The sequence below is a fragment of the Tauraco erythrolophus genome, chromosome 3, assembly GCF_009769465.1.
Source record: "Tauraco erythrolophus isolate bTauEry1 chromosome 3, bTauEry1.pri, whole genome shotgun sequence".
NCBI lineage: Eukaryota > Metazoa > Chordata > Aves > Musophagiformes > Musophagidae > Tauraco > Tauraco erythrolophus.
Genome location: NC_141467.1, coordinates 105,300,158 through 105,324,281, shown reverse-complemented (window position 1 = coordinate 105,324,281; position 24,124 = coordinate 105,300,158). Strand labels below are relative to the sequence as shown.

The window sequence follows — 24,124 nt, the reverse complement described above, 5'->3', positions numbered from 1 at the left end:
GATGTCTGCTGGAAATGTAGTAGAGCAGAGAGGAAACACTCTAGGAGGTTCCTGGAGAGTGTGGAGGACAACTTTCTGACACAGGTGGTGAGTGAGCCAACTAGGGAAGGTGCTGTGCTTGACCTGTTCTTTGCAAACAGAGAAAGACTTGTGGATGACGTGGTGGTTGGAGAACATCTAGGGCACAGTGATCACAAATGATGGAGTTTTTGATTCTTGGGGCAGTAAGGAGGGGCTTCAGCAGAACTTCTGTCTTTGGCTTCAGGAGGTGTGATAGTTTGATGTGTGGGGCGGTGTTCTGGTGGCAGGGGAGGGGATTTGCTCCCTGTGCCACCAGATCTGAGTCCCATCTCCCCCGGGGGGTTGAGCCAAATTGGCGCCTCTGCGAATGGCCCTATTTAAGTTGGGACAAAGGGGCGGGAAAGGGCTCTTTGCTCAGGAGCGAGGAGAGAGCAGGAGGGCGCGGCCCTCGCTCCCGGCTCCTGGCCGGGCGGCTGCCCGGGCCCGGGCCGGCGCCATGTGCTCAAGATGGCGCCGGGGAGCCGCATGGGGGACTCGGTAAGGGCCCCGCTCTCGGGGTGCCCACCGGGCCGAGCTTCCCCAGAGAGGATTAATATCTAAGAGAAAACAACCACAACGACCGGGTCAGCCAAGATGGAGCAGGAGGAGGTGTGCTGGAGCTGAGGCTTCCCTTGCAAATCGGTGTGAAGATGGCAGGCGGCCCCCCTGCAGCCAGGGTGTACTCGGCAGAGCAGAGACCCACTCGTGGCTCGTGGAGAAACCCACGTCGGGAAGGAGATGCCTGAGCCCGGAAGAGGTCGTGGAGCAGGGGATGCACGACCAGGTACTGTTGATAATGGGGCATGGAATGCACGACGAGGTCGTGGAGGCATCTGGAATCCGTGGGACGACCCACGCCGATGCGAGTGGCAGCAGCTCCCTAAGGGGCCGAGACTGGTAAAGCCCGAACTGGTACAATCCATGGGGAGGATTGCAATCCTGCGGGCAGGGCTCATACTGGAAAAGTTTGGGGACTTTTTCTTCGTGAGTAGGGGATCCACCGAAGCAAGGGAAAAAATGATGTAAAGACTCCTCCTCCTTTAAGAAAGGCGCGGCAGTGAACAACATGGATGAACTGACCTGCACTCCCCCATTCCCTGTCCCCCTGCGCCGCCGGGGGGGAGATTGAGCCAGGAAGGAAAGAAAATAGGGGGTGGGGAGGTTGTTTTTTTAAGATCTGGCCTTGTTTTCTCTTTCTCCTCTCAAGTAACCGGTTTCGTTCCCTTATGTTTCTTGTTAAGTAACTGTTAATAAATTGTTTTGTTTATGAAGAAAGCCTGAGTCATGTTTTGCCCGGGACCATGGTTGGTGGGTGCTCCCTCTCGGTTCTTCTCTCGACCCTCAGTCCAAAAACCACGACAGGAGGGCAGAGTTTGATCTGTTCAGGAGCCTGGTCACAGAGTGCCTTGGGAGGCCGTCTTGAAAGGCAAACAAGTCCAGGAACACTGGCCATCACTCAAGAAAGGAATCTTCAAGTCGCAGGAGCAAGTCGTCCCCATGTGCCAGAAGACGTGCCAGCAGGGAAGAAGACTGGCAAGAAGAAGGGACAAAGCCCAACTAGAACTTAACCGTGGATTTGAAGGATGGATTATGGCATCGACAGATTGAACACATGTTGGATAAGGAATTGGCTGGATGGTGGCACTGAAAGAGTTGTGGTCAATGGCTCCATGTCCAAGTGGAGACCAGTGACGAGTGGCGTTCCAAAGGAGTCGATGTTTGAACTGGCGCTGTTTAACCTCTTTGTCGGCCACATAGACAGTGGGATCGAGTGCACTCTCAGTAAGTTTGCTGATGACACCAAGCTGTGTGGTGTGGTCGACACGCTGGAGAGAAGGGATGACATCCAGAGGGACCTTCACGCTGAAGAGGTGGGCCCATGCAAAACTCATGAATTTCAACAATGTCAACTGCAAGGTCCTGCACGTGGGTCGGGCAATTCCAAACACAAATACAGGCTGGGTGGAGAATGGATTGAGAGCAGCCCTGAGGAGAAGGACTTGTTCATGCTGCTTTACGACAAGCTCAGAATGTAAGCCCCCACCATGTCCTGGTGCCCAGTGCCGTTCCTTCCCACCGCTTACTCCTCTTCAACTTCAACAGATTCCTCTCTGCCCTATTCTCCAGCCTCTCCAGCTCACTCTCAATGGTGGCACAACCATCCAGTGCCTCAGCTACTTCTCCACATTTTGCATCATCAGCCAAATTCCTGAGTGGGACTCCATCCCACTGCCCAGGTCATTGATGAGGAGGTTATGCAGTGTCGGCCCCTCAGATCCATGTCCAGAGCTACACCACTTCAGGCTTGCCTCTAACTGGACTTTGGGCAAGACATCACAAGCCTCTATGCCCAACCCTTCAACCACTTTGTAGTCTACCTCATTCTCCACTTACTCGCCCCGTGCTTTCTTGTTGTCAATCACAACTTCCCCTTCATAAATTCACACCGACAAATCCCCATCACTTGCTTGTCCTTCATCTGCAGGTTTGTCCTGGGCTTGGCAGTTCTTTCCTGGATGATTTCCTCCATAACCATCCCCATAAATGTGGTCATGGTTGGCAAACTCTCGTTTCCCAAATCATTCATCCTAATCTTCAAGCGAGCTTTTGCCCTTCTGCTCCACGGGAGGTTTCTGTGATCACATACTGTGATTCTGTGATCCTAATCTTCTTCAAGCTAGGAGGTCTATGAGTGCTCTTACAGGCATCAGAACCCACTTCTAGGCACCATGACCCTCACAAGTGGCCTCCAAAGGACATCAGCCAGCTCCCACAGCATTTGTGGCAATGACCCATCAAGCCCTGCGGACCTGAGTACACCCAGTCCCAAGATATTCCTTTTTACCTCCCTTCATCTTCCTCAGCAACAAGCACTGATTGCATGAAAAACACCCTGCAAAACACTCACCTTGGTGGAGCAACCGTGCTGTAAGCCCTTCGGCACGCATCCACCATCACCAAGGCCTTGGCTCTGCAGCCCCGTGCCCCATGCTCACCTCCCATACCCTCTGCAGTTCCCAAATCCTCTTTCCGCCCATCAGACACTGTGCTGAGAAGTGGCCTCATGCCGAGTAAAGAGCCCAGAGGCTCAGAACATTCTCCCTGCTGCTCCCACGTGCCCTCTGACTCTTAACACGCTCACGGGCTCTCCAGAAATGCCCCTGCCCTTTCCAAGTGATCCACATCAAGCGCTGTGTCACACCAGAGGCTGCAAATGTGCCGGCCCCAGCTAAGGGCAGCGCTATGGAAGGGCCAACACGTGTCTGTGAGGAACCCAGTAAGAGTCCTGACTTGGCAGGGCTGGAGAGCTCTGAGCCAGGGCTGCCAGGACAACGTCCTGCTCTGGCAAACAGCCCTCCTGTGCCTGCCGGCACTGCCCGCCCCAGGGAGCGCCCCAACATGGCTGCAGCCCAACCAGGCAGCCCCTTTCTCCCAGACACAGCCCCACAGAAAAGTGGGGCACCAAGACACCCCCAGAGCACACCCAGTGGGAAGGGCCAGGGCTAAATACGGGCCGAGCAAACTCGGAGCACGGTGGGAGGGACTGAACGTGATGGAAGGGGCGGCGCGTCACACCGGGCACAGCTCCAAAGCCCAGACCAGCCTTCCACGGCTGCCAGCAAATGGAACCCCCTCTTCACAGCTCACTGGCAAACCACAGCACAAGAGTTCTGCGGGATGACATCACTGATGACACCCCACATCTCCTACACTTTGGTCACGACTTCTGCCTGCCCTGACACGCGCCATCAACACCAAGCCTTTGCCCTCTAATATTCACACTTGAAAGAACTTGCCAAGGACAAGCGGACACGTCCTCAAACGAACAACATGAAATTGGAGAATTGCGGTGTGGGAAACACACCCCACCTCATTGCTGGCATGGCTGTGGCACCCAACAGCTGCTTCCTGCAAGATGCTGCCATGTGCAAAGGCTGTCCCGCCCCTGGGGGAGCAGCATAAAAGCCACCCAGCACCTCTGTCCCTCACACACTTCTCCTGACGCCTTCTCCTCCGCCATCAACAAGGTGAGCCTGAACCCCCTTTCCCTTCTTCTCCATTCCACCTGCCCTGTCTCTTCTACCACCCTCTGCCCTCACCCTCAGCACCTCTGATGCCTCCCCACCACCATGATCCCCACAACCCCACACTAGATCTTCTCACTCCCTTGTACTCCTGAAACAGTCCCTGGCATCTCCACGTCCCTCCGCTTCCTCAGCACCCTCTCTTCCAGGGCCCCTCCACACCACGGCCATGGCCTGCAACGATATCTGTCGCCCCTGCGGACCCACCCCGCTGGCTAACAGCTGCAACGAGCCCTGTGTCAGGCAGTGCGAGGACTCCCGCGTCGTCATCCAGCCTCCCGCCGTGCTGGTCACCCTGCCAGGACCCATCCTCAGCTCCTTCCCCCAGAGCACCGCCGTCGGATCCTCCTCATCCGCTGCCGTGGGCAACGTCCTCAGTGCCCAGGGAGTGCCCGTGTCCTCTGGGGCTTCGGCTATGGCTATGGCTACGGCTTAGGAGGCCTGGGCAGCTACGGCTTCGGTGGCCTGGGCTGCTATAGGGGCAGATGGGGCTCCTACCCCTGCTAAGGGCCATTGCCACCAGCCCTGACACCAGCCACCCATACCCTGACAGCCATATCATGGATTGAGGAAGCACCGCCACGCTTTGGCTAGCTGATGGCCTCCTCCTCTCAAGGCACCAAGCAACAAGCATGGAAGGGCAGCCAGGGCTGCCTGGAAACAGTGTCTCAACTACTCTCTGCTGCAAACTCCTTCTCACAAGCCGAAGACCACCAAGGACATCCAGTGTGCTGCTCCGACTGCGGACCAGGGAGATCTTGGTGATCTGGAAGATCTGTGTCACACAAGGGACCTCAGCTGATGGTCGCACTACTTGCACCTCAGACCAGCTCCCTTCCACTTGGCGCTCTTGCCTCTGCACTCTATTTTCTCTCAATAAATTTCTCCTGCATCCAAGCCTGAGTTGCCTTCTCTTCCTTCCTTCTCTCAGGGCTCCTCCATCTTAACCTGCACCAAACCAGGACTCCAGAGGCCATCAGGATGGGCAGGTGATGAACCAGTTCTCAGCCTCATTTAAGCTTGGCAAAACCATCCCATTCCAACACAAATACAGGGAGTGCTGGAGACACCTGTGCGTGCGTGCTCCAAAGTGCCAAGAGCTCTCCTGGGAAATATTTCAACACCACCACCACAAATTGACACATTTCGGCCTTCCAAGCTCATGACACCAGCACTTCACTTGCCCAATCAGACCTTGGGGACAGTAGCGCTCAGCTGGCCATGTGAAGGTGCAACCTCCCCTTCCTCAGCCTTTAGGGCTCCCACACATTTCTCCGAAGGAAAAGTTTGCAGCAGGCAGCAAGGGAATCCTGGAGAAAACTCAACACGCTCTTCTGCTCCCTGTCTCTCACACAAATCTCCATAAATCCCCATCTTTAGCTGCTCAAGCCCACACCACCCTTTGCCTGGACCTTCCTCACTAACGGTGAGCTGCTCTCAGGAACAAACAAGGCCCACGCAATACCCTTGAAATAGGGAGTGGAGTGGTACGGAGGTACCACGGCTCATCCCTGTTATCAGGGATGAGAGGCGCCTGGTAAAGATAACAATAAAAATACCATTGAGGGAAGTGAACCACAACCGCTGCCTCAGCAGTGATGGCGAAATTGTGTCCTTCAGCTACTAAGCCACACCTCCACCCGCCTCCGAGCTGCGACCACCCCTCAAACGAGCAATTTACACCAATCCCAATTAGTGAACACCCCTCACGAAAGGAATTTACACCAATCCTAATAAAAGTTATGTATGACTAGAGTCACTCGAGCTCCACCTAAAAGATATGAAAAAAGTATAAAATAGCGGCAAACAAAGGGGATGTCAGGGAGAAGCCCCCCCATCGGAATGTCTGGGATCAGTCGACGGGCTGAACCTCTCTTCTCCCCCCCATAGGGACGCCTATTGGGTAAGAACTCTGTGTTATGTGCACTTACTTAATTACTTACTAACATCTTGCTAGCTATTTAGTATTATCACTGATCAGTAATCGTTTTATATTATCACTGCAGTATTTCAATTAAAGTTGTTTTTGTAGTCAGTCACTATCACCGGCTATCCTCGAACCTGTATTCTGTCACAAATAAAATATACATGTATGTTTCCGGAAACTTTTGAATTATTATAAGGAGGTGGCCCATAGTATTACTAGTGACAGTCCCTAATAAGTTGGCGAATCACCCTCCGACTCACTGAGCTGCCAAGAGAAGGCAGGGGGAGTCGGACCCAAGGGTCTCGCCTGACTTGGGAGCTGGTAGACTGGTCTTTTGACCTCAAAACGTGACAGTAAAATTGGCGTAGTCGGCAGGATAGCCATCGATAAACTGCTACGAAAACATAAATGTGCCCCTTCCCCAGTTGGGAAGGAGTGGGCTCAAAAGTATTGGAAGGATAAAAAGAAAGTGGTAGAATGCATTGAAAAATGTCAGGCTGAGCAGCAATTTAAAGAGGGTAAAGCAGTTGTTTGTGCAGTGCTTGGAGCCCGTTTGTCTTGTGTACAGCAAGAAGCTAAAGATTTTTCTGCCCCCTCCACACAAATTGCAGATGTAGAATACACTGCTTTAAAATCAGAAAATGAGACATTGAAATCAGCATTAGCTTTTGAGAGGGAGACAAAAGAAAAACTGAAAAAACCAAAATGATCATCTTAAATCAGAATTGGACCACCTTAAAACTCTGCTCGCTGAAGCACAGCGCAGAGAGAGAGAGGTGCTGGAAAAACAACCCTCTGTTTCGATCGAACAAGTCCGTAAGTCTGTTCAGTACACAGGCGCTGAGACTGGGGATGGAGAAATCATGGGGACCCCCAACCCCAACTCTCAGCCACTTTCTTTAAGACCGTTAATGAAGATCGAAACTGCTGTTGATAACAGTGAAGAAATTCACGCCACTGTGCAAACAGTCCCCCGGTCCCCTGCTGAATTGGCAAAACTAAAACAAAAATACTCCAAACATCTCGAGGAGTCAGAAACTGAATACCAAGCCCCTTGCTCTCCCGTCCTCACCAGACCCAAGTGTGGATTCCTGTTGCGCTGTACCCCTGGCTGCGTGGTCCCCATTCCACCTACAAGAGAGTCCCCGGCGTCAGAGCCTCCTTCGGCCGCATCCACCTGCTCCGGCATGGATCCACAAGGGGCTCGACGTGGGTATCTGCTCCACTCCAGACCTCCAGGGGCTGCAGGAGGACAACCTGCTTCACCACGGTCTTCACCATGCGCTGCAGGGAAATCTCACCTGCAGTGCCTGGAGCATCTCCTGCCCCTCCTTCTTCACTGACCTCGGTGTCTGCAGAACTCTTTCTCTCACGTACTCTCCCTCCTCTCTGCCAGCTGCTGCTGTGCAGCAGTTTTGTCCCTTCTTAAATATGTTGTCACAGAGGCGCTACCGCCGTCGCAGCTGGGCTCAGATTTGGCCAGTGATGAGACTGTGTTAGAGCTTTCTGGAACCAACTCCCTCAGACACAAGGAACGAATATAGAATCATGGAATCATAGAATCATGGAATCATAGAATCACAGAATTGTTTAGGTTGGAACAGACCCTTAAGATCATCAAGTCCAACTGGTAACAAACACCTCCAGGCCTGTTTCCACCAGGCAGCTTTCAGCCACTCTTCCCCAACCCCGCAGCGATGCAGGAGCTTGTGGTGACCCAAGTGCCTTGTTGAACCACATACAATTGGACTCGACCCATTGAGCCAGCCTGTCCAGATCCCTCTCTAGAGCCCTCCTACCCTCAAGCAGATGAACACTTCCGTCCAACTAGGTTTTGTCTGCAAACTTACTGAGATTGCACTCAGTTGCCTCCTTCAGATCACCCTCCCGATGGCAACGCTTCCGTCCAGTGTGTCAACTGCACCACACAGCTTGGTGTCATTGGAAAACTTACTGATGGATCACTTCTTAAGAAGGTTCTTGTAGCCCTTTTCCACCCACCCTATGGCCTCCTGAGCAGTGGTTTTGTAGAGTAATCTGGAAGAGTCTTGGGAGAAGAAAGGAGGAGATGGCAACTCAGGCTGGGCAGCAGCAGAACTTTATTGAGACAATGAAAAGAGTGAAAATGCAGGAGCGCCAAGTGGAAGGGAGCTGGTCTGAGATGCAAGTAGGGTGACCATCAGCCAGGATCCCTTATGTGTGAGAGATCTTGCCAGAGCACAAGATCTTTGTGCCTCGCAGTGGGAGAAATGCACCAGAGGTTCCCAGGTCTCTTTGGGTCTTCAGAAAGTGGTTGCAGCAAAGAGTAGTAGAAATAGCAGAAGGGACGATGCGAAGAAGGAAGTGGGAGAAGAGGAGTAGGTCCATGGGCCACGGTTCCAGGCGGTTGGCACAGGCTTGCCCCTTCCCTGCTTCCTTGCTTGCTTGTTTGGTGCCTTGAGAGCAGGAGGTGTGGATGGCAGGTCCACGTGCCAGGAATGGCCTGCAGGTGCGTCCTCAATCCATGTCGTGACTTCCAGTGTGTGAGTGGCTGGTGTCAGGGCTGGTGGCCATGGCCCTTAGCAGGGGTAGGAGCCCCATCTGCCCCTATAGTAGCCCAGACCTCCTAAGCCATAGCTGCCCAGGCCTCCTAAGCCGTAGCCATAGCCATAGCCGAAGCCCCCAGAGGACACGGGCACTCCCTGGGCACTGAGGACGTTGCCCACGGCAGCGGATGAGGAGGATCCGACGGCGGTGCTCTGGGGGAAGTTGCTGAGGATGGGTCCTGGCAGGGTGACCACCACGGTGGAAGGCTGGATGACGACGCGGGAGTCCTCGCACTGCCTGACACAGGGCTCGTTGCAGCTGTTAGCCAGCGGGGTGGGTCCGCAGGGGCGGCAGATATCGTTGCAGGCCATGGCCGTGGTGTGGAGGGGCCCTGGAAGAGAGGGTGCTGAGGAAGCGGAGGGACGTGGAGGTGCGAGGGGTGGTGATGCAGGAGGGCGAGGGAGAGGGGAGGCTGGTGTGGGGCTGTGGGGAGCGTCATGGTGGGGGGGTGTCAGGGGTGCTGAGGCTGGGGCAGAGCGTGCTGGAAGAGAGAGGTCAGACGGGGAAGAGGAGGGGAAGGGTGTTCAGGCTCACCTTGCTGATGGCGGAGCAGAAGGCGTCAGGAGAAGTGTGTGAGGGACAGAGGTGCTGGGTGGCTTTTATGCTGCTCCCCAGGGGCGGGACAGCCTTTGCGCATGGCAGCATCTTGCAGCAAAGAGCTGTTTCATGCCACAGCCATGCCAACAATGAGGTGGGGGGTGTTTTCCTTACATCATTTCTCTAATTCCATGTCCTCCCCTTCAGGACGTGTCCACTTGTCCTTGGTGGCAGCTTTTTAGTGCCAGTGTTAGAGGGCAAAGTCTTTGTGTTGATGGTGCGTTTCCTGGCAGGCAGAACTCATGACCAAAGCGTAGGAGAGGTCGGGTGTCATCAGTGAGGTCATCCCATGGCACTCGTGTGCTGTGGTTTGCGGGTGCATTGTGAAGAGGGGGTTCCATTTCCTCGCAGCCCTGGAAGGGTGGTTTGGGCTTCTTCGATGTGTCGAGCGTGAGGCTGGGCTGCCCCTTCCATCGCATTCCCTGCCTTGCTCCAAGGTCACTAAGCCTCTCTTTATGCCTGGCCTTTCCCATTGGGTGAGCTCTGGGTGTTTCTTGGTGTCCCCCTTGCTTTTAACATTGTAGCTCTGTGTACTGGGTTTTTTTGGCAAGCTTTTGGTTGCACAGGGTCTTCAGGGATGGCTTCTGTGGGAAGATGCCAGGAAGGAGGGTTGGTGGGAGAGCCCTGTATGGTAGGGAGGGGTTTATGGTTGTCTAGAGCTTAATGATGGTGACAATAGGGTTGAGCGTTTGTGGGTGAGAATCAGGGGGAAGCCAACAAGACAAATATCACGGTGGGAGTCTGTTATCGACCACCCAACCGGGATGAAGAGGCAGACGAAATACGCTGTTAGGAGCTGAGAGAAGTCCCACAATCTCTAGTCCTTGTCTCATGGGAGACTTCAACTTCCCAGATGTCTGCTGGAAATGTAGTAGAGCAGAGAGGAAACAGTCTAGGAGGTTCCTGGAGAGTGTGGGGGACAACTTCCTGACACAGGTGGTGAGTGAGCCAACTAGAAAAGGTGCCGTGCTTGACCTGTTCTTTGCAAACAGAGAAAGACTTGTGGATGACGTGGTGGTTGTAGAACATCTAGGGCACAGTGATCACAAAATGATGGAGTTTTTGATTCTTGGGGCAGTAAGGAGGGGCTTCAGCAGAACCTCTGTCTTTCACTTCAGGAGGGCAGAGTTTGACCTGTTCAGGAGCCTGGTCACAGAGTGCCTTGGGAGGCCATCTTGAAGGGCAAACAAGTCCAGGAAGACTGACCATAACTCAGGAAAGGAATCTTCAAGTCGCAGGAGCAAGTCGTCCCCATGTGCCAAAAGACGTGCCAGCAGGGAAGAAGAATGGCCTGTCTGAACAGAGAGCTTTGGCTGGAACTCAGGAAAAAATGGAGAGTTTATGAGCTGTGGAAGAAGAGGCCAGTGACTCGGGGGGATTACAAAGATTTGAGGTTCTGCAAAGAGAAAATGAGAATGGACAAAGCCCAGCTTGAACTTAACCATGGATTTGAAGGATGGATTATGGCATCAACAGATTGAACACATGTTGGATAAGGAATTGGCTGGATGGTGGCACTGAAAGAGTTGTGGTCAATGGCTCCACGTCCAAGTGGAGACCAATGACAAGTGGCGTTCCAAAGGAGTCGGTGTTGGAATTGGAGCCGTTTAACCTCTTTGTTGGCCACATAGACAGTGGGATTGAGTGCACTCTCAGTAAGTTTGCTTCTCCGTAAGTTTCTCTTGTTGTCAATCACATCTTCCCCTTCATAAATTCACACCGACAAATCCCCATCACTTGCTTGTCCTTCATCTGCAGGTTTGTCCTGGGCTTGGCAGTGCTTTCCTGGATGATTTCCTCCATCACCATCTCCAGAAATGTCGTCATGCTCAGCAAACTCTCGTTTCCCAAATCATTCATCCTAATCTTCAAGTGAGCTTTTGCCCTTCTGCTCCGCGGGAGCTTTCCATGATCACATTCTGTGATTCTGTGATCCTAATCTTCTTCAAGCTAGGAGGTCTGTGAGTGCTCTTACAGGCATCAGAACCCACTTCTAGGCACAATGACCCTCACAAGATACTGGAGAGTGGCCTCCAAAGGACATCAGCCAGTTCCCACAGCATTTGTGGCAATGACCCATCAAGCCCTGCGGACCTGCGTACACCCAGTCCCAAGATATTCCTTTTTACCTCCCTTCATCTTCCTCAGCAACAAGCACTGATTGCATGAAAAACACCCTACAAAACACTCACCTTGGTGGAGCAGGCCGTGCTGTGAACCCTTCGGCACGCATCCACCATCACCAAGGCCTTGGCTCTGCAGCCCCGTGCACCATGCTCACCTCCCATACCCTCTGCAGTTCCCAAATCCTCTTTCTGCCCATCAAAGACTGTGCAGAGAAGTGGCCTCACCCCTCGGCACTCACCCCAAGTAAAGACCCCAAAGGCTCAGAACATTCTCCCTGCTGCTCCCACGTGCCCTCTGACTCTTAACACGCTCACGGGCTCTCCAGAAATGCCCCTGCCCTTTCCAAGTGATCCACATCAAGCGCTGTGTCACACCAGAGGCTGCAAATGTGCCGGCCCCAGCTAAGGGCAGCGCTATGGAAGGGCCAACACGTGTCCGTGAGGAACCCGGTAAGAGTCCTGACTTGGCAGGGCTGGAGAGCTCTGAGCCAGGGCTGCCAGGACAACGTCCTGCTCTGGCAAACAGCCCTCCTGTGCCTGCCGGCACTGCCCGCCCCAGGGAGCGCCTCAACATGGCTACAGCCCAACCAGGCAGCCCCTTTCTCCCAGACACAGCCCCACGGGCAAGAGGGGCACCAAGACACCCCCAGAGCACACCCAGTGGGAAGGGCCAGGGCTAAAGACGGGCCGAGCAAACTCGGAGCACGGTGGGAGGGACTGAACGTGATGGAAGGGGCGGCGCGTCACACCGGGCACAGCTCCAAAGCCCAGACCAGCCTTCCACGGCTGCCAGCAAATGGAACCCCCTCTTCACAGCTCACTGGCAAACCACAGCACAAGAGTTCTGCGGGATGACATCACTGATGACACCCCACATCTCCTACACTTTGGTCACGACTTCTGCCTGCCCTGACACGCGCATCAACACCAAGCCTTTGCCCTCTAATACTGGCACTTGAAAGGACTCGCCAAGGACAAATAGACATGTCCTCAAAATGAGGACATGAAATTGGAGAATTGCGGTGTGGGAAACACACCCCACCTCATTGCTCGCATGGCTGTGGCACCCAACAGCTGCTTCCTGCAAGATGCTGCCATGTGCAAAGGCTGTCCCACCCTTGGGGCAGCAGCATAAAAGCCACCCAGCACCTCTGTCCCTCACACACGTCTCCTGACGCCTTCTCCTCCGCCATCAACAAGGTGAGCCTGAACCCCCTTCCCCTCCTCCTCCTGCCCCGTCTGACCTCTCTCTTCCAGCACGCTCTGCCCCCAGCCTCAGCACCCCTGACACCCCCCCACCATCACGCTCCCCACAGCCCCACACCAGCCTCCCCACTCCCTCACCCTCCTGCATCACCACCCCTCGCACCTCCACGTCCCTCCGCTTCCTCAGCACCCTCTCTTCCAGAGCCCCTCCACACCACGGCCATGGCCTGCAACGATATCTGCCGCCCCTGCGGACCCACCCCGCTGGCTAACAGCTGCAACGAGCCCTGTGTCAGGCAGTGCGAGGACTCCCGCGTCGTCATCCAGCCTCCCGCCGTGCTGGTCACCCTGCCAGGACCCATCCTCAGCTCCTTCCCCCAGAGCACCGCCGTCGGATCCTCCTCATCCGCTGCCGTGGGCAACGTCCTCAGTGCCCAGGGAGTGCCCGTGTCCTCTGGTGGCTTTGGCTATGGCTATGGCTATGGCTTAGGAGGCCTTGGCAGCTATGGCTTAGGGGGCCTGGGCTACTATAGGGGCAGATGGGGCTCCTACCCCTGCTAAGGGCCATTGCCACCAGCCCTGACACCAGCCACTCACACACTGGAAGTCACGACATGGATTGAGGACGCACCTGCAGGCCATTCCTGGCACGTGGACCTGCCATCCACACCTCCTGCTCTCAAGGCACCAAACAAGCAAGCAATAAGCAGGGAAGGGGCAAGCCTGTGCCAACCGCTTGTAACCATGGCCCATGGACCTCCTCTTCTCCCATTTTCTTCTTCGCATCGTCTCTTCTGCTATTTCTACTGCTCTTTGCTGCAACCACTTTCTGAAGACCCAAAGAGAACTGGGGACCTCTGGTGCACTTCTCCCAGTGCGGGGCAAGATGATCTGTGTGCTCTGGCAAGATCTCTCACACACAAGGGATCCTGGCTGATGGTTGCTTTACTTGCATCTCAGACCAGCACCATTCCCCTTGGCACTCCTGTATTTTCACTCTTTTTTGCTCTCAATAAAGTTCTGCTGCTGCCCAGCCTGAGTTGTCTTCTCCTCCTTTCTTCTCCGAAGGCTCTTCCAGATTACTATACAAAACCACTGCTCAGGAGGCCATAGGGTCGGTGGAAAAGGGCTACAAGAGCTTTCTTAAGAAATGATCCATCAGTAAGTTTTCCAATGACACCAAGCTGTGTGGTGCAGTTGACACACTGGACGGAAGCGTTGCCATCAAGAGGGTGATCTGAAGGAGACAACTGAGTGCAATCTCAGTAAGTTTGCAGACAAAACCTAGTTGGACGGAAGTGTTCATCCGCTTGAGGGTAGGAGGGCTCTAGAGAGGGATCTGGACAGCCTGGATCGATGGGTCAAGGCCAATTGTATGAGTTTCAACAAGGCACTTGGGTCACCATAAGCTCCTGCATCGCTGCGGGGTTGGGGAAGAGTGGCTGAAAGCTGCCTGGTGGAAACAGGCCTGGCGGTGTTTGTTACCAGTTGGACTCGATGATCTTAAGGGTCTGTTCCAACCTAAACAATTCTGTGATTCTATGATTCCATGATTCTATAATCGTTCCTTGTGTCTGAGGGAGTTGATTCCAGAAAGCTCTAACACAGTCTCACCAGTGGCCAAATCCGAGCCCAGCTGCGACGGCGGTAGCGCCTCTGTGACAACATATTTAAGAAGGGACAAAACTGCTGCACAGCAGCAGCTGGCAGAGAGGAGGGAGAGTACGTGAGAGAAAGAGTTCTGCAGACACCGAGGTCAGTGAAGAAGGAGGGGCAGGGGATGCTCTAGGCACTGCAGCTCAGATTTCCCTGCAGCTCATGGTGAAGACCGTGGTGAAGCAGGTTGTCCTCCTGCAGCCCATGGAGGTCCGGAGTGGAGCAGATACCCACGTCAAGCCCCTTGTGGATCCATGCCGGAGCAGGTGGATGCGGCCGAAGGAGGCTCTGACGCCGGGGACTCTCTTGTAGGTGGAATGGGGACCACGCAGCCAGGGGCACAGCGCAACAGGAATCCACACTTGGGTCTGGTGAGGATGTGAGAGCAAGGGGCTTGGTGACCTGGGTACCCGTCAGCAAGGGAGATGAGGACATGGGACCCTGTGTTGATGGCCCTGGTTCCTGGTGTGAGGGAAGTTGGTGTCATGGGCACTGCCAGGCAGTTGGGCTGGGGACAACAGCAAAGGGGGAACCACTACAGGGGATCTGACATGGGTGTCCCGAGCACTCTGCAGCACAGGCAGGAAGCGCAGAGTCTGTTGACATTTTTATTGGTTGCATTTTTATTGATTTTTATTGATTTTATTGAACCTCACACAGTTCAAATGTCACAGAATCATTTAGATCAGAAAGGACGCTTCAGATCATTGACTGCAACTGTAAACTCAACACAGCCAAGTCCACCACTAAACCATGTCCTTGAGCACTACATCCACACTTGGTTTCCATAGCTCCAGGGATTGTCACTCAGCCACTTCCCTGTCCCTCAGCCTATTGCAATGCTTGAAAACCCATTTGGTGAAGAAGTTTTTCCTAAAATCCAATCTAAATCTTCCCTGGTGTAACCGGTGCCCCTTTCCTCATCCTGTTGTTTGTTATTTGACCCCCACCTCGCTACAACCTTCTGTCGGGGAGTTTGAGAGAGAAATGACTTATCCTCTGAGCCCCCTTTGCTCCAGGCTGACCGAATCCAGTGGTCTTGCAGTGTGCTGGACAGGCGAGCGGTGCTGGTTTGTGCTGGGGCCCTTGTGCCCACGCTCCTGCCTGAGCATCGTTGTGGCCGTGCAGTTTCCTGCACACCCTCGTTCCTGGTGCATGGAGGCACCCTTAGTGAGGAAGGTCCAGGCAAAGGTGGCGTCAACTTGAGCAGCTAAAGATGGGGATTCATGGAGTTTTCCGTGTGAGACAGGGAGCAGAAGAGCGTGTTGAGTTTTCTCCAGGATTCCCTTGCTGCCTGCTGCAAACTTTTCCTTCGGAGAAATGTGTGGGAGCCCTAAAGGCTGGTGCAGCTGAAGAGTGGTGGAGCGGGAGGGTGGTTGGAGGAGGGACGCGATGCTCTGTGCAGCCCCTTCTTCGCCTTCGCCTGTGCAGAGAACAGGGGAGATGCAGAGATTGCACCATCGGCATGGCCAGCTGAGCGTTACTGTCCCCAGGGCTTTGGTTGGGCAAGTGAAGTGCTGGTGTCATGCGCTTGGAAGGCAAAAATGTGCCAATTTGTGGTGTTGTTGTTGAAATATTTCCCAGGAGAGGTCTTGGCACCTTGGAGCACGCATGCACACGATGTCTCCAGCACTCCCTTTGTTTGTGTTGGGATGGGATGGTTTTGTCAGGCCTCAATGAGGCTAAGAACTGGTTCATCACCAGCCCACCCTGATGGCCTCTGGAGCCCTGGTTTGGTGCAGGTTAAGATGGAGGAGCCCTGAGAGAAGGAAGGAAGAGAAGGCAACTCAGTCTTGGATGCAGGAGAACTTTATTGAGAGAAAATAGAGTGCAGAGGCAAGCGCATTAAGTGGAAAGGAGCTGGTCTGAGGTGCAAGTAGTGCGACCATCAGCTGAGGTCCCTTGTGTGACATAGATCTTGCCAGATCACCAAGATCTCCCTGGTCCGCAGTCGGAGCAGCACACTGGATGTCCTTGGTGGTCTTTGGCTTGTGAGAAGGAGTTTGCAGCAGAGAGTAGTTGAGACACTGTTTCCAGGCAGCCCTGGCTGCCCTTCCAAGCTTGATTGCTGGGTGCCTTGAGAGGAGGAGGCCATCAGCCAGCCAAAGCCTGGCGGAGCGTTCTCAATCCATGCTGTGACTTCCAGTGTGTGAGTGGCTGGTGTCAGGGCTGGTGGCAATGGCCCTTAGCAGGGGTAGGAGCCCCATCTGCCCCTATAGCAGCCCAGGCCTCCAAAGCCGTAGCTGCCCAGGCCTCCTAAGCCGTAGCCATAGCCATAGCCGAAGCCCCCAGAGGACACGGGCACTCCCTGGGCGCTGAGGACGTTGCCCACGGCAGCGGATGAGGAGGATCCGACGGCGGTGCTCTGGGGGAAGGAGCTGAGGATGGGTCCTGGCAGGGTGACCAGCACGGCGGGAGGCTGGATGACGACGCGGGAGTCCTCGCACTGCCTGACACAGGGCTCGTTGCAGCTGTTAGCCAGCGGGGTGGGTCCGCAGGGGCGGCAGATATCGTTGCAGGCCATGGCCGTGGTGTGGAGGGGCCCTGGAAGAGAGGGTGCTGAGGAAGCGGAGGGACGTGGAGGTGCGAGGGGTGGTGATGCAGGAGGGCGAGGGAGTGGGGAGGCTGGTATGGGGCTGTGGGGAGCGTGATGGTGGGGGAGTGTCAGGGGTGCTGAGGCTGGGGGCAGAGCGTGCTGGAAGAGAGAGGTCAGAAGGGGCAGGAGAAGGAGGGGAAGGGGCTTCAGGCTCACCTTGCTGACGGCAGAGGAGAAGGCGTCAGGAGAAGTGTGTGAGGGACAGAGGTGCTGGGTGGCTTTTATGCTGCTGGCCCAGGGGCGGGACAGCCTTTGCACATGGCAGCATCTTGCAGGAAGCAGCTGTTGGGTGCCACAGCCATGCGAGCAATGAGGTGGGGTGTGTTTCCCACACCGCAATTCTCCAATTTCATTTCCTCCCCTTCAGGACGTGTCAACTTCTCCTTGGCGAGTCCTTTCAAGTGTGAGTATTAGAGGGCAAAGGCTTGGTGTTGATGCGTGTGTCAGGGCAGGCAGAAGTCGTGACCAAAGTGTAGGAGATGTGGGGTGTCATCAGTGATGTCATCCCGCAGAACTCTTGTGCTGTGGTTTGCCAGTGAGCTGTGAAGAGGGGGTTCCATTTGCTGGCAGCCGTGGAAGGCTGGTCTGGGCTTTGGAGCTGTGCCCGGTGTGACGCGCCGCCCCTTCCATCACGTTCAGTCCCTCCCACCGTGCTCCGAGTTTGCTCGGCCCGTCTTTAGCCCTGGCCCTTCCCACTGGGTGTGCTCTGGGGGTGTCTTGGTGCCCCTCTTGCCTGTGGGGCTGTGTCTGGGAGAAAGGGGCTGCCTGGTTGGGCTGTAGCCATGTTGGGGCGCTCCCTGGGGCGGGCAGTGCCGGCAGGCACAGGAGGGCTGTTTGCCAGAGCAGGACGTTGTCCTGGCAGCCCTGGCTCAGAGCTCTCCAGCCCTGCCAAGTCAGGACTCTTACCGGGTTCCTCACGGACATGTGTTGGCCCTTCCATAGCGCTGCCCTTAGCTGGGGCCGGCACATTTGCAGCCTCTGGTGTGACACAGCGCTTGATGTGGATCACTTGGAAAGGGCAGGGGCATTTCTGGAGAGCCCGTGAGCGTGTTAAGAGTCAGAGGGCACGTGGGAACAGCAGGGAGAATGTTCTGAGCCTTTGGGGTCTTTACTTGGGGTGAGTGCCGAGGGGTGAGGCCACTTCTCTGCACAGTCTTTGATGGGCAGAAAGAGGATTTGGGAACTGCAGAGGGTATGGGAGGTGAGCATGGTGCACGGGGCTGCAGAGCCAAGGCCTTGGTGATGGTGGATGCGTGCCGAAGGGTTCACAGCACAGTTGCTCCACCAAGGTGAGTGTTTTGTAGGGTGTTTTTCATGCAATCAGTGCTTGTTGCTGAGGAAGATGAAGGGAAGTAAAAAGGAATGTCTTGGGACTGAGTGTACACAAGTCTGCAGGGCTTGATGGGTCATTGCCACAAATGCTGTGGGAGCTGGCTGATGTCCTTGGGAGGCCACTCTCCAGTATCTTGTGAGGGTCATGGTGCCTAGAAGTGGGTTCTGATACCTGTAAGAGCACTCATGGACCTCCTAGGTTGAAGAAGATTAGGATGGGTGATTTGAGAAACTAGAGGTGCTGAGCATGACCATGTTGCTGAGGAATGTGATGGAGGAAAGCATCCAGGAAAGCACTGCCAAGCCCAGGACAAACCAGCAGATGAAGGATAGGGATATGATGGGGATTTGTCAGCATGAATTTATGAAGGGGACGTTGTGATTGACAACGAGAAAGTATGGGACGCATAAGTGGAGCATGAGGTGGACTGCAAAGTGGTTGAAGGGTTGGGCCCTGAGGCTTGTGATGTCTTGCCCAGAGTCCAGTTAGAGGCAAGCCTGAAGTGGTGTCGCTCTGGACTTGGATTTGAGGGGCCAACAGTGCTTAACCTCCTCATCAATGACCTGGGCAGTGGGATGGAGTCTGATTTGGAGGAATTTGGCTGATGATGCAAAACGTGGAGGAGTAGCTGAGGCACCAGATGGTTGTGCCACCATTGAGAGGGAGCTGGAGAGGCTGGAGAATAGGGCAGAGAGGAATCTGCTGAAGTCGAAGAGGAGTAAACGCAAGTCCTGCATCTGGGAAGAAACAGCGCTGGGCACCAGGACATGGTGTGGGCTGACATTGTTACCCAACAATGAAGGGGTTAAAACTTTGGTAAGAATTTCACAAAGGGTTTATTAGGCATTTTGCACACACCGAAGGAACACACTGAGATGAGCATCCTTGAAGCTGCCGGGAGTGATTACAAGGGAGACTCTTTGTTCAGATCTGTCTGCCCTTGGAGGGAGCATCACAGAGAACATATAAACTTTGGTATCACGTTTTTCTGAATTGGGAACACGTGCAGCAGTGACTTGGGAAATGTAATTCCGGCAGGGGGAGATCATGACCACCGACTCACGGACCTCCTGCCCTAAACATACCCCAGACCCAAAAGAAAGGGGCAGAGGAGAGAACTGAGCATGCGAAGGAATTTACATGTGAAGCGAGAGAAAATGAATCAATTGTTTAAAAGAATAACAATGACTACATGAACACGTTCGTAGTTGCGCCGCAACAAAGCAGTGACGCTTCCTAACACTGCAAACTGTGTTAGAGAGTTTCTGTCCAGATTTTCAGTGACAACGTGTTGAGCTTCTCGTAAAGCAGCATGCCCAAGTCCTTCTCCTCAGGGCTGCTCTCAATCCTTTCTCCACCCAGCTTGTATTTGTCTTTGGGAGTGCCCTGACCCATGTGCAGGACCTTGCAGTTGACCTTGCTGAACTTCATGAGTTTGGCACGGGCCCACCTCTTCAGCATTAAAGGTCCCTCTGGATGTCATCCCTTCTCTCCAGCGTGTCGACCACACCACACAGCTTGGTGTCATCAGCAAACTTACTGAGAGTGCACTCGATCCCACTGTCCATGTTGCCGACAAAGAGGTTAAACAGCGCCAGTTCAAACATCGACTCCTTTGGAACACCACTCATCACTGGTCTCCACTTAGACATGGAGCCATTGACCACAACTCTTTCAGTGCCACCATCCAGCCAATTCCTTATCCAACATGTGTTCAATCTGTCAATGCCATAATCCATCCTTCAAATCCATGGTTAAGTTCTAGTTGGACTTCGACTTTTCTAATTTTCTCCTTGCAGAACCTCAAATCTTTGTAATCCCCTGAGTCACCTCCCCCTTTTTCCACAGCTCATAAACTCTCTCTTTTTTCCTGAGTTCCAGCCAAACCTCTCTGTTCAGCCAGGCCACTCTTCTTCCCTGCTGGCACGTCTGTTGGCACATGGGGACGACTTGCTCGTGCGACTTGAAGATTCCTTTCTTGAGTGATGGCCAGTGTTCCTGGACTTGTTTGCCCTTCAAGACGGCCTCCCAAGGCACTGTGTGACCAGGCTCCTGAACAGATCAAACTCTGCCCTCCTGAAGCCAAAGACAGAGGTTCTGCTGAAGCCCCTCCTTACTGCCCCAAGAATCAAAAACTCCATCATTTTGTGATCACTGTGCCCTAGATGTTCTACAACCACCACGTCATCCACAAGTCTTTCTCTGTTTGCAAAGAACAGGTCAAGCACAGCACCTTCCCTAGTTGGCTCACTCACCACCTGTGTCAGGAAGTTGTCCTCCACACTCTCCAGGAACCTCCTAGACTGTTTCCTCTCTGCTCTACTACATTGCAGACCAGGGAGATGTTGGTGATCTGGCAAGATCTATGTCACACAAGGGACCTCAGCTGATGGTCGCACTACTTGCACCTCAGACCAGCTCCCTTCCACTTGGCGCTCTTGCCTCTGCACTCTTTCTTTTCCTCAATAAAGTTCTCCTGCATCCAAGCCTGAGTTGCCTTCTCTTCCTTCCTTCTCTCAGGGCTCCTCCATTTTAACCTGACACCAAACCAGGGCTCCAGAGGCCATCAGGGTGGGGTGGTCATGAACCAGTTCTCAGCCTCATTTAAGCTTGGCAAAACAATCCCATTCCAACACAAATACAGGGAGTGCTGGAGACACCTGTGCATGCGTGCTCCAAGGTGCCAAGACCTCTCCTGGGAAATATTTCAACAACAACACCCCAAATTGGCACATTTTTGCCTTCCAAGCGCATGACACCAGCACTTCACTTGCCCAACCAAAGCCCTGGGGACAGTAATGCTCAGCGGGCCATGCCGATGGTGCAATCTCCCACTGTCGGCACACTCTCAACCAAATCTCTTCTCCAGCACCACTCTCCAGCCCTATCAAGAAATAGTCTCAGGGAAGCAGAAAGGAAAGCTGGAATATGCAAAACAGAAGGAAAGGAAGGAGGAAACGGCGAAGGAGGAAACGGCGAAGGAGGAAACGGCGAAGGAGGAAACGGCGAAGGAGGAAACGGCGAAGGAGGAAACGGCGAAGGAGGAAACGGCGAAGGAGGAAACGGCGAAGGAGGAAACGGCGAAGGAGGAAACGGCGAAGGAGGAACAATGTGTGATTTCCAAACAGGGGCTCAGCATTGCCCTCTGTGTCCCCATGCCAGAACCTGAAGGACACGGGCACACAGGGCTCAGCTCCCTTCCCCACCGGGACCATCACTGCCCAGGGCATCTCCCCTGTACTCTGCACAGGTGAAGGCGAAGAAGGGGCTGCACAGAGCATCGCATCCCTCCTCCAACCACCCTCCTCCTCCACCACTCTTCAGCTGCACCAGCCTTTAGGGCTCCCACACATTTCTCCGAAGGAAAAGTTTGCAGCAGGCAGCAAGGGAATCCTGGAGAAAACTCAACACGCTCTTCTGCTCCCTGTTTCTCACACAAATCTCCATGAATCCTCATCTTTAGCCACTCAAGTCAACACCACCTTTGCCTGGACCTTCCTCACTAAGGGTGACTCCATGCACCAGAACAAGGGTGTGCAGGAAACTGCACAGCCACAACGATGCTCAGGCAGGAGCGTGGGCACAAGGGCCCCAGCACAAACCAGCACTGCTCACCTGCCCACCAAACCCCAAACATCCACAAGCTGTCTTTAGGCCGACCACACACCAGCCAGCAACTCATCTGTCCCACTGAACATCTCCAAACAGAGGAGTTCTCCTTCACACTACAGCCAGCCACCTCCACATCCCTCCTGCAGAGTCCATGTGCGTCTATCGCAGCACTCCAGTGACACAACACATCTCACAAGTCCCAAGTCATCCCATGATACCACAGTTCCATGACCCAGCACACTGCTTACTTCTCAGGCTCTCCACACTTCCGCCTGCAGGCACCTCAGGTCAACCCTTTCCTCATCTCATCTTTGTCCAAGAGTGCTCTTGCTCTCATCACCTCAGCCCATGCACTGATAACCCCAACATCACCTTCCTCACTTACATGGCAGCTACAGTGATTATTTATGGTAATCACCCAGCTGGTTGGAACTGGTAATGACCTAATTAAGGTTTAGGCCCTGCCTACAAAGGGTAGGACATTTCCTCCTGGCTGTGGAACATGTAACCACATCCTTGGAGTTGAGCCTAAGCTGGTGAGCAACATCTGGTGACCCTGACATGATACCCTCACAAGAGACCCTGAAGACCTTAACCCTGACTCCCTCACCAGAGCCAAAAGAGCCAGAGCCAGAGCTGGAGCAAGAAGTTCTTTGATAAAGAAGGTAAAGCCGCTACCCCAAAGAGGGAAGCATACTGGAGTCGGAATGAATGAACTGGGTCTCTGCTCACCGTAAAGCCTTCCTGAAAACCAAAAAACTGTAAAACAAAAAGGAGGAATTATGGTTATATCACCCAGCTGGCTTGTATTGGTAATTATCTAATTAAGGTTTAGGACCTGCCTACAAAAATGGCCCGTTTCCCCCTGGCTGTGGGAGATGCAATGACATCCTTGGAGCTGCAGCCTAGGTTGGTGAGCAGCAATTGTTTCCAACAGAACCGGCTTACAGCCCTCTTCACTTGGCTTCACAGTGCCATGAAATGGTTGAGGTCAGAGACAGCCACTTTGGTGACACGCTGTGGTCCCAGCAGCTCCTTACTAAAAACTCAAAGGATCACAGAATGATTGAGGTTGGAAGAGATCTCTGAAAAACATCTGTCTGATGCCCTTGCTCAAGTGGGGCCACCTACAGCTGGTTGCCCAGAACTGTGTCCAGACACCTTTTGAATGTCCCCAAGGGTGGAGACTCCACAACCCCTCTGCGCAACCTCTGCCACTGCTCGTCACCCTCACAGAAAAAAGTGTTTCCTGATGTTTGGAGGGACCCTCTGGTGTTTCACTTTGTGCCCGCTGCCTCCGGTGCTGCCACTGGGCACCACAGAGAATATCCTGGCTCTGTCCTCTTTGCACCCTCCCTTCAGGTACTTAAAGACATGGATGAGATCTTTCTGAGCCTTCTCATCTCCAGGCTAAAGAGTCAAGAGTCCCAGCACCCTCAGCCTTTCCTTATATGAGAGATGCTCCAGTCCCTCCATCGTTCTTATGGCCCAAAGCTGGACTTTCTCTAGGATGTCCATGACTCTCTTTTACTAGAGAGCCCAGAAATGGACAGAGGACTCCCGGCGTGGCATCACCAGTGCTGAGATGTGCTGGCAATGCTCCTCCAAATGCAGCCAAGGACACCACTACCTTTCTTTGCTGCAAGACCATGTTGATGCCTTGTGTTCAACTCGGTGTCCACCAAGACACCCAGGACCTCTTCTGCTGAGCTGCTTTCCACCTAGGTGACCCCCAGCATGTCCTGGTGCCTAGGGTGGTTCCTCCCCAAGATCAGAGCTTTCCACTTTTTCTTATGGAACTCCATAATGTTCCCATCAGCCCATTTTTCCAGCCTGGCGAGGTCCCAAAAGGTTGGAAAAGACCCTTAAGATCATCCAGTCCAACTGTTAACAAACACCCTCAGGCCCTTTTCCACCAGGCAGCTTTCAGCCACTCTTGCTCAAGCCTGTGGCGTTGCAGGGGCTTCTGGTGACCCAAGTGCAGGACCTGACACTTCGCCTTGTTGAAACTCATACAATTGGACTCGACCCATTGAGCCAGCCTGTGCAGATCCCTCTCTAGAGCGTTCCTACCCTCAAGCAGATCAACACTCCCACCCAATGTGGAGATGTCTGCAAACTTACTGCGATTGAACTCAATCACCTCCTCCAGATTATCCCTCTGGATGGCATCCCTTCCCTCCAGCGTGTCAACCGCACCACACAGCTTGGTGTCATTGGAAACCTTACTGAGGGGTCATTTCTTAAGAAAGATCTTGTAGCCCTTTTCCAACCACCCTACTGGCCTCCTGAGCAGTGGTTTTGTACAGGGTGAGACTGGAAGAGCCTTGGGAGAAGAAA

At 53.9% G+C, this 24,124-nt stretch overlaps 3 protein-coding genes across 3 annotated transcripts; 1 reads left to right on the top strand and 2 right to left on the bottom strand.

Annotated features, from left to right (window-relative positions):
- Positions 1 to 8,630: 8,630 nt before the first annotated feature.
- Positions 8,631 to 8,969, bottom strand: LOC147529117 (feather keratin 1-like). Its single transcript, XM_086609641.1, has one exon. The coding sequence runs from the start codon at positions 8,967 to 8,969 to the stop codon at positions 8,631 to 8,633; it is 339 nt and encodes a 112-aa protein (XP_086465767.1).
- A 3,840-nt stretch (positions 8,970 to 12,809) lies between these two features.
- On the top strand, positions 12,810 to 13,148 carry LOC147529116 (feather keratin 1-like). The gene has a single exon (XM_086609640.1). It carries the CDS (start codon positions 12,810 to 12,812, stop codon positions 13,146 to 13,148), a length of 339 nt encoding a protein of 112 aa, XP_086465766.1.
- Positions 13,149 to 16,428: 3,280 nt separating this feature from the next.
- Positions 16,429 to 16,767, bottom strand: LOC147529115 (feather keratin 1-like). Its single transcript, XM_086609639.1, has one exon. It carries the CDS (start codon positions 16,765 to 16,767, stop codon positions 16,429 to 16,431), a length of 339 nt encoding a protein of 112 aa, XP_086465765.1.
- Positions 16,768 to 24,124: the final 7,357 nt, after the last annotated feature.